Source organism: Salarias fasciatus, chromosome 20 (assembly GCF_902148845.1).
Source record: "Salarias fasciatus chromosome 20, fSalaFa1.1, whole genome shotgun sequence".
Classification (NCBI taxonomy): domain Eukaryota; kingdom Metazoa; phylum Chordata; class Actinopteri; order Blenniiformes; family Blenniidae; genus Salarias; species Salarias fasciatus.
In genome coordinates, this window is record NC_043764.1 from 20,591,569 (window position 1) to 20,609,455 (window position 17,887).

General features: G+C 43.0%; 2 protein-coding genes across 4 annotated transcripts in view; one reads left to right on the top strand and one right to left on the bottom strand.

Moving 5' to 3' along the window:
* The first annotated feature begins 732 nt into the window (after positions 1–732).
* LOC115407723 (complement receptor type 1-like) lies at positions 733–5,395 on the top strand. The gene is made up of 11 exons (XM_030118183.1): positions 733–886; positions 973–1,170; positions 2,134–2,233; positions 2,321–2,394; positions 2,950–3,183; positions 3,249–3,452; positions 3,699–3,795; positions 3,886–3,959; positions 4,042–4,221; positions 4,306–4,491; positions 4,848–5,395. The coding sequence occupies exons 1-11, from the start codon at positions 832–834 to the stop codon at positions 4,868–4,870; spliced, it is 1,425 nt and encodes a 474-aa protein (XP_029974043.1). The 5' UTR covers positions 733–831; the 3' UTR covers positions 4,871–5,395.
* Positions 5,396–6,274: 879 nt separating this feature from the next.
* Positions 6,275–17,887, bottom strand: part of scube3 (signal peptide, CUB domain, EGF-like 3) — an 83,495-nt gene continuing 71,882 nt past the window's right edge. For 2 of the 3 annotated variants that reach the window (XM_030118182.1, XM_030118180.1), the window contains 13 exons: positions 14,133–14,255; positions 13,904–14,020; positions 13,703–13,798; positions 13,432–13,557; positions 12,090–12,251; positions 11,798–12,001; positions 11,517–11,678; positions 11,256–11,423; positions 11,000–11,161; positions 10,716–10,913; positions 10,449–10,601; positions 9,262–9,341; positions 6,275–8,884 (listed from right to left, as the gene is read on the bottom strand). In XM_030118182.1, the coding sequence (XP_029974042.1) occupies positions 8,732–8,884; positions 9,262–9,341; positions 10,449–10,601; positions 10,716–10,913; positions 11,000–11,161; positions 11,256–11,423; positions 11,517–11,678; positions 11,798–12,001; positions 12,090–12,251; positions 13,432–13,557; positions 13,703–13,798; positions 13,904–14,020; positions 14,133–14,255 (1,904 nt within the window). In that variant the 3' untranslated portion in view covers positions 6,275–8,731. The remainder of the gene's footprint in view (positions 8,885–9,261; positions 9,342–10,448; positions 10,602–10,715; positions 10,914–10,999; positions 11,162–11,255; positions 11,424–11,516; positions 11,679–11,797; positions 12,002–12,089; positions 12,252–13,431; positions 13,558–13,702; positions 13,799–13,903; positions 14,021–14,132; positions 14,256–17,887) is intronic. The other variant, XM_030118181.1, reaches the window with a different exon arrangement.

Sequence of the window (17,887 nt, forward strand, 5' to 3'; positions counted from 1 at the left end):
GAGGATGACAGATTATTTGTCTTATCTGGTCAAAACTCAGTAAGTAACCTTCATCGATAAACGCCACAGAGTTGGTTTGAAAGTTTTCGACTTCATGTTTCCTCACAGAATGAGAGTGAAGACAAAGAAAGACTGAATTCAAACCTCTTCAGAGCAAACCGCCTCTTCACTGTTCCACCAGGTCATTTGTTGAATTTTTAATTAAACAAAACTGTAATACTCTGTTTTCTTTGAAAATTCAAACTCTAATTGGTCACTCTGGATCAAATAGTTACTGAAATAAGTATGCTTAGAGCTAACTGGTTTTATAATAACATTTAATTATCATCATTAAATTCACATTTGTTTTCTCTTGTTTTATGTTCCTGCAAAAATTGAAGGCTACATTTTCTGTTTAAGAAAACATGTTTCTTAGCTTTAAAATCTTCCATAAACACATAGGCTACAAATTGAAATGTGATTATGTATAATTAAATGTCTGTTGTTTCTCAGTGTTGTGGAAGATGCTTTTTTGTACTTTCTCACAAATTGAGAGCAAATTTCTACAATCATTTATGAGAAATCTAGACAATCGACTCATTCAGAATGCACTGTGTCACATTTGTTTTAGAATAAACTGAAAACTACCCTCCTGTAAATCCCAGTCTAAACCTCGGTCTTATCCTGATGTGCTGTTTGTTCCTGTGTGTTCCTGCTGTGATGGTTTGATTCCCATCAGCCGCTGCAGGGCTGAGCTGTGCCACCCTCCCTCTATAAATTGCCCCATCTGATCCTCCTGTTGACTCTTGTGATCTTCCTCTCAGGGTTTGGTTTTGCACACGGAAAGGAAAGATGAGGACTGTCAGCTGGAATATTTTACTTTTTTCTCTTTTCACCCTCTCTTCAGGTAAAACATTCAAGATCTTTGTAACTTTTTTTTTTTTTCCTGTTAATTTAACCTTAACTGTGGCTGATTTTGTGTCTTGGGAGCAGCGCAGGTCCAGAAGTGGTGCGGCGCCCCGGTGGAGTATCCTCACACCAGGCTGGACAACAAGTACAGCAGCAGGCTGAAGTTCAGCAGCGGAGACAAAGTTTATTATAACTGCGCGGAGAATTTCACCCCGTCCACAGGAAGCCGCTCTGTCCAGTGTCAGCTCGGGAAATGGACCAAACTCACCCTCAAGTGCGAAAGTAAGACCATCACGCGACGACTCGGTCACAGGGCAAGAAGGAGAGAAACTCTGTTCACCGCTTTAGAACTGTTGATCAAAAATACCTAAATGTAAATGAGATAGATTTTTTTAACAGCTCGACAGCAGAAGCCTGTCGCCCCCTGATGGTCAGTCATTCACATAATTCTGATAATTCAATTACTAAGGTGAGACCAGCAAATAAACCAAGACTCAGAGACTTAAATGTGAGATTTCTCTGCTGTAGACTAAAAACGCTGCTTCATTCTGTCTGTTTTCTACACCTCGCTGCTCATAAACACACTGAGGTTTCTATTCTTCATCTCATTCTGCTCACTTAGCAGATGTAAACAAACTTGATCTGCTTCAACAAATGAAATGTTGATTTTTTTTTTCTGCAATAAGGCATTATCCACGCCTTCAGCTAAAGACCGGTAATTAGACAACACAGCATTTGTTTACCCAGAGATCCAAAAGCCTGCCACACACTTCTGTGCAGCAACCCACCAGTTGAGTCATTTTTAAAAAAAAATCTTTTTGTTCTTATAATCAAGTATTTAAAAAAAAGAGTCATATTTTTCATGTAATTGCTTGAAACTAGTGTTTATGGTTCCATAACCTGAGAACTGGGTCGGCACAGTGGGGTAGTGGTTCGCTCTCACAGCAGCCTACAGGCCCTTCTGTGTGGAGTTTGCATGTTCTCTCTGTACAAGTGAGCTTTCAACCAAAATGCAGAAACAAAGCAGCAGCTCTCTTCACTATGTTGGCTTTCACCTGCTCAGTCACAACCTGAAGTAAAATACACTGCTGTCTTTCACTTCCTCACATGACTTAAAGAAGACATCTGCTGTCATCTCATATTTTAAATAGTCTTTTGACTGTTTGTTTGAGGGAGGACAAAGCATCTTTTTTTTCCTCCCTTTCTAGTTGTGTTTAATTTTTTCTCCTCTCTAATGTCTGGCAGAGAAATCCTGTGGCAACGCTGGTGACCTCCCACACGGACAGTTTCTGTATCAAGGGAATTCATATATCGGTGAGAAAGTCTACGCCTCCTGCAACAAGGGGTGAGTAGAACCTGTGGGGTGGGATTCGGGCTGGGCCTGGTGAGCTACTGACACAGTTTCAACATGACTTCATCTCCATGACGACAGATACACCCTGAAAGGACTGAATTACCTGGTCTGCACGGAGTCTGGGTGGACGGGGGAATTCCCGTCCTGTGTAGGTGAGTCAAGGAATTAAAGTTTCGTTCGACACACAGAGGTGACACTTTAAGATGTAAAACCTTCAGTAATGTCAGACTGAATGAATGGGAGTTAATATGGTGTTTATGAACTGTAACTGATGTAATATAAGTCAGTGGTTTGTAGTGTGTGTGTGTGTCAGATTCTAGTGAGGCACATTTTATTTTTTATTTTTTTGTCTTCTGATGTTTTTAATAATTTTGAACCTGTCAGTCAGTTGTAATTTTACTTTTTACCACAAGATGGTGCAGTGAGACACGTGCTGTGGTTTTATTCTCTGTAATTTGCTGATATTTAGGATTTCATGTTGTGTGACAGCTATGAATTCAAAATGGTCAAAATGCAATATTGCAACAACGCAGTGTTTTTGTGTTAATTTAGATATTTTCATGACTTTTTTTTTTATTTCCTGCAGTTTAAAATTTGTACATTTAATTTTGTTCAATTCAATATTTCTAAACGTCACTATCTCCCTTTAACTCTATGCGGCCTCTGCTGTGTTAAAATATTCTGTAAATGTTTCTTCTTCCTTTCAGAGGGCACGGCCACCTGCTCCCCCCCAGCTGTGAGCAACTCTGTGCAGAGAAGTGAAAACGTCTCTGAGTACCAGCTGGGAGACAACGTGACCTTCGCCTGCGCTCGGGGTTTCCTCCTGGACGGCGCCCAGCAGGTCACCTGCGGCCCCGGCGGGCGGTGGCAGCCGGAGCCTCCTCTGTGTCTGCCCTCACCCACCTCACCCGCCTCCACGCCGACCTCCTCGGGAAGAGACGGTGAGTTCACTTCCCTCCTCTCACGTGTTCAGTCATCAGAAGCATGAACAGCATCTCCTCTGAAGTCTCTTCAGCGGGGCGGTGTGGCGCGCCGCCGCCTGCCGGAGACTCTCACGCCAGCCTGGCCGATAAGTACACCGGCAGGACGTCGTTCAGCTCGGGCGAGAAAGTCTACTACGTGTGTGACGTTGGCTACGCTCCAGCTGTGGGCAGCAGGACTCGGCTGTGCAGCGACGGAGAGTGGACGCCTCTGAGGCTGCAGTGTGAACGTAGGAACCGCTTTAATACTTTATCTTCAAACATTCAGAGTCCAGATGCTGCTGAACAGTGTTGTGTAAATGAAACGGAACAAGCAGCAGAAACTAGACAAATGTCGGTAAACCCCAGCTGTCCAGGAGGAACCCTGCTGGGATGAAGAACATTCAGTTTGATACAACTGATGGTGAATCTAAAGTAGTAAAGAGGTTTTTATTGAGGACTTGAATGGTGAAATTTCCCTGTTTTTACCTCCAAAGGGAAGTTGTGCGGCACTGCTGGAGAGCTGACCAATGGAAGGTTCGTTTATTCTGGAGTGGCGTTTGGAGACAAGGCTACAGCTGTCTGTGAAGAAGGGTATGATGGGTGGCTTGCTTACATATTATGCTTCACACTTTTTCATCCTGAACCTCTATAAATCTGAATAATTATGTGTTGTGTTGTCAGATACAGGCTTGTTGGACGTGCGACCAGAAACTGTCTGAGTGGCGGTTGGGACGGACGCAACCCTGAGTGTGAAGGTGCAGCGGATGAGCAAAGTTGGAAACATTGTCTTGCTAAAGTGTTGGTTCCCCTGTGAGAAATGTCCTCCTCCGGTTGCAGCTGTGGAGTGTGACGAGCCTCCTGAGGTGAAAAACGCAGAGATGAAAGGACTGGAGGACCAGCCTTACAAGTACAGGAGCGTTGTTCAGTACCGGTGTCTCTCGGGAACCCTCTTTGGACAGAAGGAGCTCTGGTGCACCAAGAACGGGACGTGGAGCGATCCTCCTCCTCAGTGCCAAGGTCTCGTCGAACTAATGCAGCAACTCTGGTTTTATTCTGTTCATTACAAGAAGTTAATGAAGTTGTTTTTTTGTTTCCTCACAGAGGTGACGTGCCCCTCGCCAGACGTGTCCAATGCTTACTGGACAAAATCTCAGTATCGGAAACATCAGTTCAGAAGCAGGATATTGATCGAGTGTAAGAAGGGCTTCTACAGGAAGGGGCCCAGCTCCGTCAGCTGCAACATTCAGGGCCAGTGGGAGCCCGATCTGCCAACATGTCTCCGCAAAAGTAAGAGATCCTTTTTTTTTTTTTTCCAGACTTTTAAAGTTTACATGTCAATATTGGCACTTGTCTTCAGTCTGTTAGCAGAAAATATGAAATGGCCAGAAATGCTGGACTCAAAGGAAAAGAAGAGCATGAATTGAAGCAAACTAAAATAATGGTTTAAACTAAATAAGTCACTTTAAGCATATATTGTGTGGAGGAAAAAAAAAAGGGATCCATAAACCGCACACTACCAATAAGTTTGTTGGGTATGAAAAAATAAATTCCTGGATAAAGGGTGGCTTATGGGAACTTGTTTTTTTTTTTTTTTTCTTGTCAAATAATGCAAAGTATAAATTTATACTTTTTTTTTTTTTCAGCACGAAGAGGCGGGAGGGGATAACATGAAACACCAGCAGTGAAGCAAACCTGAATACATTCCTGCCAAATGAATTCAAAGCTAGACCTTTGTTAATGCACTGACATTCTGCTTCTCATTTCATCATTGTACACACATTAAAGTATTTGAAATAAAGCTGAAGCACATGTTTATTCTGATAAATGTTTAGGAAGTACAAACTTGTTTCACTCACTTCTACATCGTTTTTCTTTTCCTTTATTTTTTTTTTTTTTTTTACAGTTGATAATGTTATGTGTATCATTTCTATGGACTAAACGGTGAGTGAGCATTTCATGAACAAACAAGCTACAAGAAAATAAGAACACCAAATCCATTCATTTTAAAAAGACAATACAAAATCCAGACATTTCTTTACATGAGCAATAACAATTCAAGTGCAAATATCATTATCAACTCCGATACATCATAGCAAACTCTCGTTTAAAAGGCAACGTTAAAAAAAAAAAAAAAGGGTTGCAGGAAAGAAGCGGATTCTGGTGGACAGAGGGAGAGTTTTGGGTCCGACGGCAGGAGGCTCAGTGAGCTCGCTTTGAAGCTGGTATGTACATAAATATGCCGATGATCTGTGACTGCAGGTAAAATGTCAACTTCAAAGATTTTTCTCCGCCTTGGCTCCAAATTTCCCCCCGAAGTTTGACAAAAGTTCTCAAATTCCCCTTTAGTGTCGTCTTATTAAAATCTTAATTCTTGAATTACAATTTGGCACCTATTGCATTGTACACCAATAATTTATTTACATTAAGGGGGACAAAACATCCTCAGATATTTTGGTATTTAAAAAAAGCATCAGCTGGATCTTGAAGGGATTAACACTTCATGAGGAAGAAGTGGAAATGACGGCGGTCACTTGTCCAATGGCCAAACTGGTAATACCTCTAAAGGAATAACCTGCTAAATTTGGGAAATATGCTCAAGTATATTACAGCTCTATAATCTAAAACATTTTTTATTCATCAATGTGTTCCAACAGGTGAAATAGGGAAAAGTCAGGTAAGCCTCTTTCCTCCTAGTTTACACTCATTCTGAAGAAAAGCTGGAAGCTCCACTGTGTGTGACTCCATATTTATGACTGGGAACATTTGTCATTCGATTCATGTCAGGTTTGCTCCAGTTATTATGAATCCTGCTGCGATTGCAGCTTGAATGCTGCTCTCTGCGTTCGGATTTGAACCAAATGTATTGAAAAATCACATTTTGATCAAATAAAAAAAAACATTCTGAAACAATTTAATCAGCCCCTAATCAGACGAGTGATCACATGCAGCGACGCCCAGGTTTTTTTTTTTTCCAAACTTACACTGTTGACAGCCGTAGAATAGGAGGAAATGAGTGGGTTGAACGCTGGCATTTGTAGAATTTCCTAGAGTTGTATAGTTTGAATACAACTTTTCAAAATGGTCTGGACTTTTTTTTTGTGCTCTTTTTTTTTTACTGTAGGGCTTCCAAAATTTTAGAAAATTTCAAATGTCAGAATGCTTGAATGTGTGGAGATCGGGATTTCTTGACAGATTGACAAGTTGTAGTTCATCAGAGTTGAATCTTATAAACGATGCCACTGGATAGGAATGAGAGCCCTATAGAGTTGAAGGGGATAAACCACAAGGTGTGGCTGTGCCACACAAATTTTGGCACTTCGCAGTAGATTGTGATCGACGATAGAGGAAGTCCTATTGCTACAGAGACAAGTTTTATAAACTTAAGTTCTCGGTTACAAAAAAAATCCCACCACAAGAATCTAACATGTAATGTTGGGTTTTACTCACGCAGCATTGATGTGGATGTTCTGTCACGTCTACCCTCCATGTGTTTTGTCTTCTGCGAGTGTAACTGTCCTAAAAGGTAACTGCACCAGCGTGAACACTTCCCAAGTCTCCATTTATGATACAGATAAGCACATTTCCCAAACTGACAAGCTTTTTCTTCTTTTGGCCAATTCTGACATGACAGGAAAATGTCTTTCAAAAAACTTTAAATTATTTTACCCTGTTTTGGTCACTAAGATTTTCTTTCTGTCGATGCATCAACTACTGTTTACTTACATTTCAACATGTCTAATTTTTTCTTTGGGAGGAAACACACTGAAGAATCGTCCTCCTGTATTGGTAAATATTTAGTATAATGAGTCTCAATATACACTCAAAAGTATTGTTGAGCGTCCCAAAATGAATGTGGGTCATTTTCATCCTTTGCGCTTCATACAAATTGAGAAGGATGAATGGTGCGTTCATGTTGATGGAACGTTGGCAATCAGGGAATTCGCACGTCACTTTCCAATTGGGAAATTTACATTTCAACAGCATTTAACTGGATTTTTCCCTTCAGAAGTTGGAACTTTTCCCTTTTCCCAGTTACCCATGAACGCACCACAACTCTAGTGCACAAAAAAACTTGACCCGCCCGGTTTGGGCAATCTTTGGAAGAGCTGTCTTCATTAGGACAGAGCGAAATGTGACTGTGGTGGAGGGGGGGGGGGGGGGCCGGGGGGCCGGGGAGGGGGTCTTTGGACAAGTAGTTGGGGCAAAAAATGATTCTGGAGGTCCTGCGCAACAAAAATTAGGATTAATGAAATCAACCCTCGTCTAAGTTTTTTTTTCCTCTCTCTTTTTTCAATATTTACAAGACTGAAATAAAAACACAATAAAACTGGTAGTCCACAGACAGGCAATGTGAGATAATCAACATACTGGGTGTAAGAACTAAAGTATTTCAGGTTCGGAGTTTCCCTTTGTTTTAAACTTAAAGATTATTAGTGTGTAGAATACATCAGAAAGACAATGAGATCGAAGGATTAAAGTGACCTTTTTTTTTTTATAAGAAGCAGCAAACAAATGTCCCTCAGACATTTCTCTCTCTCTCTCTCTCTCTCTGAGACATGCTCCACTAGACATCACATTATCTCTTTTCTGTGGCTCTTACAATTATTAGTTTGTTATTCATCTTCCAAATGTCCACTGAGTTCCAAGAATGAAAAACCACCTTTTTTTTTTCTTCTCTATGTATTTGCTTTAAGTTGGCTTAAAAAGAGCGACAGAAAAGTTATTTGAAGGTTGTAAAAAATTAAAAAAAAAACAAAAAACAACAACCGAAAAATGCTGGTACAATCTAAACAGAGCGAAACAGACAAACTGTTTTAACAGTAAAAACCTTTGCAAACGGCTCTAAGAGCTCAGATATAAGCAGGCTCTGAAGGACCTGGAACGCAGCGGCGGCGAGAATTTTACAACTGCTCCTCCTCGAGGACGAGACACACACAAAAACTCTCCCACACACACACACACACACAAAGAGACACACGCACACACAGAGAGAAGATGGAAGCAGAGTTACACAACACTTGCACAACACTTACAGTCATACTTAATGGTAGGAGTTGGAGCCGGAACTCGGACCGCTTATTTAAGTAAATACGACAACAACAAGTTCTATCACGCTCGAACCAAACACACAAAACATCACTCCTACTGTCTGAAATGGGCGTTTATATTGTTTTTCTTTTTTTTTTGTTTCCCTCTTTTTGTTTTTTTGTGGTTTCATTGCACAACGCAATAGAAACCCAACCCTCTCACAAACTCCACATCCCCACTAAATGTTTGAGCTCGGCACTGCAGACCTGCGCTGAACAGAAACTGACAGAAAAAATAAAACCTAAAACACAGATGATGTTCAATATTTCTCAGGTCTGCATAGTGTTTATTGTTGAATCCTGCGGAAAACGAGAAGGCAAACATACTGGTATGTTTGTGTTTGTAGTCCTGCGAGAGTTACGGGGTGTGGCCTGTAGGGGGGATGTCGGGGGGGATGTCGGGGGGGTCTTGGTCCGATGCGCCGCCGGTCGAGTGACTTTTACTTGTAAGGTCGCAGAAAAGCTGAGACTTTGCTGCTTATGAGACGTATGAAGGAGCGGGGAAGCATCTCGTTGGACTCCCGAGTGGTGTACTTAAAGTAGTTGTTCGGGTGAGCCAGCACATCAAAAAGAGTCTTAATCAGTTTTTTATCCTGCGGGGGAAGAAAAGAAAAAAAAAAGAAGAGGTGTAAAACATTAAACTGAAAATCCCATTTTAGCCCATTATGGCCGTCAGATTTACGTCGGAGCCTTGTTCAATGCAGGAGAACAAATTGCACAACTATATGACAAACATTAAGAAATCTCCTCGATAATAATCCACCATCTGACTCATTCAAGCACCAGTGTTTACTGGCTCAAGCTTTGTTTGTGTGGCCTTACAACAGCTTTAATGAACCGCCTGGTGCTTCGCTGAATCACCACCCCCAGGTGGTGCGGTGGGCGGCGGGGGTGGGGGTCTAATGCACCGGCAGGCAACAACGCAAATGCGCCAACGCTGGAGAAACAGGGAAAACAAAGCCCAGCTAACCTTGAGGATTTCTTGATGGTTTTCTGAGGCGTAGAGCCGTCCGTCTCGCACGATGTCCTCCACGAGCTGTTCATAGTCCTCTGGATTTATCAAAGACAAAAAGACAACATAATTAAAACTTGTCACCACATGACACGAATAAAATAATCCATCAAGCGTATCAAAAACAAGACAGTAGGGGGAATAATAATAATAATAATAATAATATATCCAGGCACTAAAAACCATGAATGAACAAATTCAGACAGTAAGAGATTCCATCTGTTCACTTCTGAGATCTGATGGGGCTTCAGGCCCGGAGGCTGCACTTTGAAGTGATGATAAACCGGAAAGAAAAGAAATAAAACGGGATTCGACTCACATTCTGTCATTTTAATGTCTTTTCATATGTTATATTGTGAAATGTTTTCAAATGGTAATGTCCAGTTTCCTCATGATGTGAATAAGTTGAAGAAATCTCATTAGAATAAATTAAGTTTATCCGATTTTAGTTAAAAACTGTTAATTGAAATGGTATGAAATATTCCATCATTCACATGATGTGAATAAAATCTCACATGCTGGTAGTTCTGTTGTCTTGCATGGCAGCGCGACAGTGAGGTAATATTTGATTTTGTTAGGATTCATGTGTCACATTGCAAAGATGCGCCTGCAGTCGTGTAATCGAGGCGACAGCTTCAGGGAAATGATCCTCTAGCACAAAGAAAAGCCTCACTGACACAACAGGGAGAAAAACAGGACACGTTTGATTTTTCGTTTTCTTATATCAGAGAAATTACCTCAAATATATATATTTTAAATTGTTCAAAGCTTTACAAAACCTTTTAATCAAAATGAAAGTGAGTTCTTCTACTGTGTTTTTAATAGCAGAAGGTTTATCAGATTTATTCAGAGATGAAATCAGCATATAGGAATGTATTGGTTACGGGGTTAATGGAAAACAATGTCTTCATCTTATCTCTTAATAAAATCATTCTTAGGTATCTTAAAGGTTGTAAATAGTGTAATTAGAATGGGGCAAAGTTGCTAATTCCTTTAACAAATACCACATAAAGCTGCACAAAGAAAAACAAAGCAATCTGAGCAGACAAAGAAAGTAAGAAAAAGTTTTCAGAATGAATTCTTGTTCCATATATACCAGCTGACAGCAGACGCCGTGCGGTGAGATGAAGGCGGGTGTGACGTACCGTCGTAAGTGACGTAGGGGATCTGGAAGCCTCTGGCGCTGTTGGCCTCGTTGGACTTGAAGTTGATCCAGAGACGTCTGGAGCGAGCTGTGAAGGCGATGGGCCGCTCGTAGGTCTGACAGGTCTCGTAGGTGGTGATGGAAGTAGCTGACCCTGAAACAGGACCAACACCAGTGATCGGGGTGCCGACAGCTCCGCCTTCTATTGTACAGCGCTGTGTGTGTGTGTGTGTGTAGACGGTGAAGCCCCTTTAACGGAGACACTCACAGTTCTTCCTCATCACCAGCACGTCTCCGCACTCATCCTCAGAGGGCAGGAATATCTCCGGCACTACGATGAGGATCTTGCGCTTGCTGGGTGGGTTGATGTTCCAAATACACTCCACATTAGCAGGGTAATTACCAGGATAGTTAGGTGACTCAATGTAACCCATGAACTCACCCATCTCACCACCACATTGCCTGTCTAGACGTACACAAGCAAACCAAATTAGACCCGAGCTGGCGCTTACGAAAACGCCGGCGTGCGCAAACAGTAATTTTCGTACTCACTCTTGCACTGTGAGACACTGGTGGCACCGTCAAAATCAGTGGTGGTATTTCCCGGACAGGAAATGCAGTAGTTCTGTCTGAACTCTGTCTGATAGGTCCCCACAGGGCAGCGGATGCACCGGTGCACTGTGGTGTTGTAGTAATGACCAGGGGAACACTGAACTGCAGCGGGGAGAAATGAGGGGTTGAATTAAGTGAAAGAGGTCACGGAGAGTTTGAGTCTTTTTCAAAAAAAAAAAATTAGGCTCAAGCTGACCTTTGACTTCGCAGTCGTGGAAGGAGCTGGCGCCCTCCCGCTTGGTGCTCAGCCCGCCTCCACAGGGGAAGCAGAGGGTCCTCCCCAGGTCGGGCTGATAGGTTCCCTGAGGGCACGGCTGACAGGGTTTGAAGCCGTCACTGGAGAAGTAGCCTGTAGAGCACTGGCCTGGAATTACAGGAGAAGAGAAGGCAGATTCAATAAAATGGCAACTTGGCTCTCATTAGACTAGGAAAGAAAAAAAAAAGAAAGAGAGATTACCTGCGCAGGAGGAAATGTTTCGTGCCCCCACAGGCCCATGGCCGTCACTGCCAGGGCAGAGGTCGCAGGCCAGCTGCCCCTCCTTCTCCTGGAAAGTGCCGGGTGGACACTGGACGCAGCGCTCCTGCTCGCCGTGGTAGTAAGACCCGGACAAACATCTGACTGAGAGATCATGAACAGCTCCGGTCAGAGATGAAAACACATTTTCCCCGTCATGAAATGAAAAAAGTCAAACAAGTGAAACTGGTTTGAGCTGCACATAAACAGCCCTCTGGTCTTACCACATCGCCCGCTGTCCCTCTCCCAGCCCGGGCCACAGTTCTCCGGAACGGGACTGGCCTGGGGGAGTTTTTGGGCCACCTCATACTCCAACCCGGCCACTCGGATCAGGAAGCGCTCCTGGTTTATGGACTTCTTCAGGGCCTTGATGTACGTCTTCACCTGCTTCTCCATGCGCTGTCTCAAGCAGCTGAGGTTGCAGCTCCCTGGGTTTAAGGCAATAAAGAACGGAAATGTGAAGTTAAACTCTGGCAGCAGAAGCTCCCACAGCGTGTTCTCTTCAATGATGCTGACCTGTAGTGTCTCCAGGTTTGACCTCTGCCTCCAGCTCCAGAGTGATGCGTGTCACCTCTTTGTTAGAGGGGTTTCGAGCGCGTCGCCCTTTGGATTTCTTGGAGGAGTCGCATTTTAGGTTAACAAAGGTCACCAAGCAGTTGCTGCAAGGCTGCCCTCCTCCTGCAGGGATACAGCATCGCAAAATGCATCAGAGAGGCAGAGCACAACACGACGACTGTTAATATCAGGCAATTCAGACACTATTTCTTTGTTTCCTGAAGGTTTTGCAAGAATGATTCAAGAAATACCAAATCTCATCAGTTACAACAGGATAGAAATAAATAAAACTGTCAGATGTTCTGTTGAAGGAGTTACATAGTTTACACGGTACGCATTTGGAAAAGGTTTTTGCAGACTTAAGACTTGTTTTCAGTTTCTTTTCTAAAATAAAGATAATAATAAAAAGCACATCAAACAGCTGTCACTAACATGCTGAAATAACTCTCACATATATGCTAATCTGGATTATCTGACTGCTGTGACATCCTCCTCCCTAGATTACTGTTATCAGTATTTTTAATTACTGATAACCCAACAGTGCAGCTTGTTTTTAACATCTCAGATGTTTCATTGCTGCATACAGTTTAATGTACAGTTTAAACTGTCTCCACTTTTTGGAGCCTTCCCTTGCTGTCATTCAAAATGTTTAAGATGCAACCTTTTTTTTTTAATTTGGAACGATTTGTGAACAAGAACATCCAGAACCTGTATCTGTCATATCACACCCCTTCCCCGGTGTTGTCAGTGAGCCGCCGTACTGCTTAACACCTGACATTTAGCTCAGTCAGGGATCTGCTGCTCACTCCAACGTCTTCCTCTCGATTATCAAGCCTTCGTGCTGTTTTTATGTAAAATGCAGCATAACACTGGGAGCTGAAAATTAGACGGCAAATACAACGCGGCCCCGTTTTTTCAGAAAAAAAAAAAGAAAAAAAAGAATAAAAGTTGTCTTTTATTTAGACCAATATGGAAATATGCTAATTCCAAATGTCAGTTTAAATGGCAGCCTTGACATCTGTACATTTACTTTAGTGTTGTGTTGCTTTAAGGAGTAATTTGAGTGCATTGGTGGGCAATATTACAACTGCAATTAGTAATCACTTTTCATTTTTACTTTTACTAGCAAAATAAAAAGTATTCCTCGATTAACAAACTAGACAAGGTTTTAACTTGGAAATCTGTTAAATATTTCATCCAATCAGTTTTAAACCACCACGACATTAAAACCATAATTTATAGAACAACGGTTGCACATCCTGTCACATATTCCCTGTATGTACAAAGCAGCACAGTCCGATACCTGACCGACCTGGTCCCAGCGTCCGGCCCCTGTCCTCCGTCCTTCCCGTCAGCTTGGGATGCAGGTGACATTTTGCGTTTTTGATCTTGAAAGAAGCCGTCTGCTTCACTGGAGGGGCCAGAGTCTCTACACACAAACACAGCCCAGTGGGTGCAGGGACACTGAACGCTGCACTGTTATCACTGTGAGGACAGCTGTCTGCAGCTGCCGTGACTGACACTCGACTGGATTCCTGAAGAATCTCATATCTAGAAAGTGAGTGGAGCCAAACCTATGCAGCTCTGACTGCTGCTGGTGTTGAGTCTGGCCGGGGACTTCCCTCTGAGGATGGGGATGCCACAACTCACCGAGTAGCTGTTATCAGACTCTGAAACGTTCACACACACACACACAAAAATAAGCTTAGAAAATGCTTGATGCTTGACATCTTGTGATGCGTTTCGTGACTGAACGCCTGTCGATGGCGGCATACCTGCCAAATAGTGAGCTTTGGAGGCACAGGTAAGAGAGCAGCTCTCTTTCTTGCCCGTCTTGCTGCAAGTGAGAGTTGCCTTCGGCGCTACAAGTCCAGGAGGACATTTCACCAGCTCTGAGAGGAAACACAAAGAGTGAGTGAGTGAGTGAACGCACCAACATGTGGAGACGTATGTACTGAGTGTGTCAGTCGTGTGACCACAAGGGGGCAGTGGTGTCATACATACCAACACAGTCTTTCCTGTTCCAGTGCAACTTGTACCCAGGTGGACAGGTACACTCATAGCTCCCCAGCGTGTTGATGCAGCCATATTTACAGCCTCCTCGGTTTATACTGCACTCATCGATATCTGTGGATACAAGTGTTTACTTATAGGTGGCTTGAGTATAATCAGAAAAATTTACTGGGATTCTGAGAAATCAAAAAAAAAAAAAAAAAAGAGGGAAAGGAAGAAAAAGTATTTATTTATTTTTATTTTTTTAATTGACACAGATTACAGAAACATTAAGAAACGGATGGGATCGCTCATAAAACTGATGTGTTGAATTAGCAACGCGGAGCCCCTGTGATCTCGGCTCAGTTCACCCCATCAGAGTGGCATCATGTGAAGATTAATGTGTTTGCGTGTAAACAGAGGGGATTTCTCGTTTTGATGTCACCCACATTCAATTTCATGGTCAGAATCTCTCTGCTCTTCAGAGAGGAAGACTTGTGGCTGGCAGTAAATTATAATCACCTTTTCAAACACATGCTGAGTTAAAACCACTGAAAGCATCCGGGATCCAGATGCAGCCTGGCTGCCAGACAGAAAATTAAGTTCAGCCAGTAGAACTGAGGATTCGGCCGGGTGCTGACAAGTGGCGGAGGTACAGGACCAGGAGAGAGGCTGAGATAATGCCAGTGATTGATGATCGCGCCTGCTGATATGAAAAGCTCTTCCTTGTCTCTTTCAATTATTCACCCTGAATAAAAACAGTCTGTGAGCCGCTGCAGCGCATCAAGACGATGATGGCTTCATCGGCATCGCTCTGGCTGACGTGCAGCCCGAGTGGCCTGGGAGTGTAGTGAAGGATGTGCTGCTCATCCTGCACATCCTGGCACTTGATGTTTAAGGACAAAGAACTGTAATGAATACCTGATGGAAGCAAAACTCATCTGCCTGCAACTGATGTTTTTACTTCTTGAGATGGAAATAAACAGACGACTTCTGGCCAAAAACAAAAAACATAACACTGCGGTGTAGAGTTTAGCAGTTTTTGGAGGCCTGTCACCTTCAACAACCTCCAACCCCTCCGTTATGGCATTCTGGACAACTGCGTCATTTAAGTTAGGCTGGCATTGAGCAGGGGACTCTTGCATATGGTAGTGTATATTGGACAGGAGGCTTTAGCTCACACTGTAGAGCAAGCTGTTAATCAATCCTTAGCCTGCTGGTCAAAGTGTCCTTGAGAGAGACTCTGAACTCCCAAGTAGTTCCCAATAGTGGCCAGCGTTGGTGTGTGCATGAATATACGAGTGGATAGGTGATGTGACTGATCATGTAAAGCAATGCTGAGACTGCGAAAGTGGTGAAAATGCACTTTAAGAGTGAAGTCCATTTAACATTCAGCAGGTCACGATGGCAGGGCTAACACAAAGAGACAGGCAATCGCAAGCACACACATTCCCGTCCATGAACAATTCAGAGCCACTCGCTATCCCACCATGCACCCCTTTGGATTGGGAAAGAAAATCACATCAAGAAAATCAATGCAAGCACAGGAAGAACTTGCAAACTCAACACAGAAAGGCCCAAAATTCAAATGATGGTTTGAAGAAAAAATAAATAAATAGGAAACTACTGCACTGTGTTATAACTGAGACCAGAATATATTCTCCAAGTCTTTTAAACACACACAGCTTTTTCTGTATTCTATTTTTTAATCACACTTAAAGAGTTAAGATGTTAAGACTACTTAAAGCTTGTGTTTACATTGTCGGTCTTTTTTAAATAATATCTGAAGACTCATTTTCAGTAAGAGTGTATTGATGCTAAGGTCAGCGATTAGTGAATCGTATAAGGCAAAATTAAAAGAAAAAAAAAAGAGTAGCCACAACTGCTGTGAGTCTATTTTCTTACCAGATAAGCAGAAATGAGCAGACTGTTTTGCTAGCGAAGAGGGAGAATGGGTGGATATACTCTCACTTGGGAGGAATGCTGACAGGCCCCGGCACAATGCTTGACAGCAGGTCACTGACCTAATTGGGTTTGTTTAGGGTGAGTCTATTGTTAAACACTGAAAACAGCTTTCTGGATTGTTTGGCAGCTATATTTCGGCTGATAAACCACACAGGGAGTAACATAACCTTGGTTGTGGCCCGGAATGAAGGAAGTACAACGAGGAGCGCCATAAATCTCTGGGGTTATCTAACAGTTCCGATGGCGCCGTTGAAAAGCGAGGGGAAATCATTCATCACCGGCTCTCTCAACAATGGTATAGAGAGTCGTTTAGGCCTGACCATCTCCTCTCCTCTCAGCAGCTCAGTGCGGCTGGATCACAGTCCATCACGTGAGTAAAGGCCTTACAAATCCAATTGTGGTGTATTTATTCCCTGAGCTGACAGCTAATACAGCTACCCATGTGTGGAATGGATCCCATGAACCTATTAAACCTGCTGGAAATATAGTAGAGGATGTAATTTCAAAAATATATACAGCGGGTGGGTGAAATTAAGTAATGGCTTACGGCATAATGCAATCCAGCAGGACCGCATCTGCCTCGCACACTCGACAGGAGCCCGGAAAACCTGGTATTTATTACTGGTTTGCTTTAATGGACTGCATAAAATTTGGAGTTATTTTGTCCACTGCCCTTGCATAGCAATATACCATTTTTAAGGACACGTCGTAAAGCTTTTTTTTTTTTATTTGATAGTTTGTGACAGAAGAGATCCATTCAAGAGTATCGGGCGTGACGAATAAATTTGTCTTGCCTTGAAATCACAACCCCAGATCAAAAAAAAAAGGATTGGGCTGATAAGCAAATGTTTTTCAGCATGCTACATCTCTCTGTCTGTATTATTTTTAATTTTTGAAGCTGTATAACTAAAGCCGCCGTGCTCCTGCACACCTCCACATCCCGTACGGGCGCAGGCCTCCGCTCTGCGCGCTACACTGTGTTGCAACATTCCTGATCAGTCGACCTGTCAAACTACAGACAAAAAACAAAGAACAAATCACTGCAAAGCTATGTATTTCAAGTGCATATGCCGTCTCTCTGTGCCTCTCCCACAACCACTGTGAGGCCCTGAGGCGCTGGAGACAGCAGCAGATTCTAACTGGTGATACACACTCCATCAAAGGGCTGCCGCAACACCCTGATGTGCTCTGGCGGGCCTCTTGGCAGATCTGACGCCCTCCCCCCCCCGACACCAAAGGCTGCTCCTGCTATCTGCGCCGTGCCAGAGTACAGTAGCTACCTGCTAATTCCTGACGGACGCGGTCGCACGCCACATCGGAGGACCAGCTTTTTTTTTTTTTTCCACAACGTTATTTTGCGTTTTAGTCCATTAAGCACGGCACAAATTATCTACTTTTTACATGACTGCCAAGTGTAGCGCACGCTCGGAGATTGATTTCCTGCCTTCCAGGCAGCCACCTGTTTCAGCCCATTACAGTCAGTCTCAAAATCAACTTGCAGAGACTTAAAACTGGCTCGTGATGGGTAATCCATCAGAGCCAGCAGTCACACACATCTCCTTTTTGTCCAAGAATGCAGCTGCAAGCAGAGGCTTTTCTCTTATTCCTGTGGTTTTTTTTTTTTGTTAGCGTGTGCTGTTACTGTGAGACAATGATGTCGATTTGCTTGTTTCTTGAATTGAACTGCTCACAAGCGCCAAGACTCAACTCACAGGTATTCATAACCACATCTTTTTTTTTTTCCTTTTAGCAGCCGGAACTTGGACAACATGTCAATTTGTTTCATACACAACATAACACAG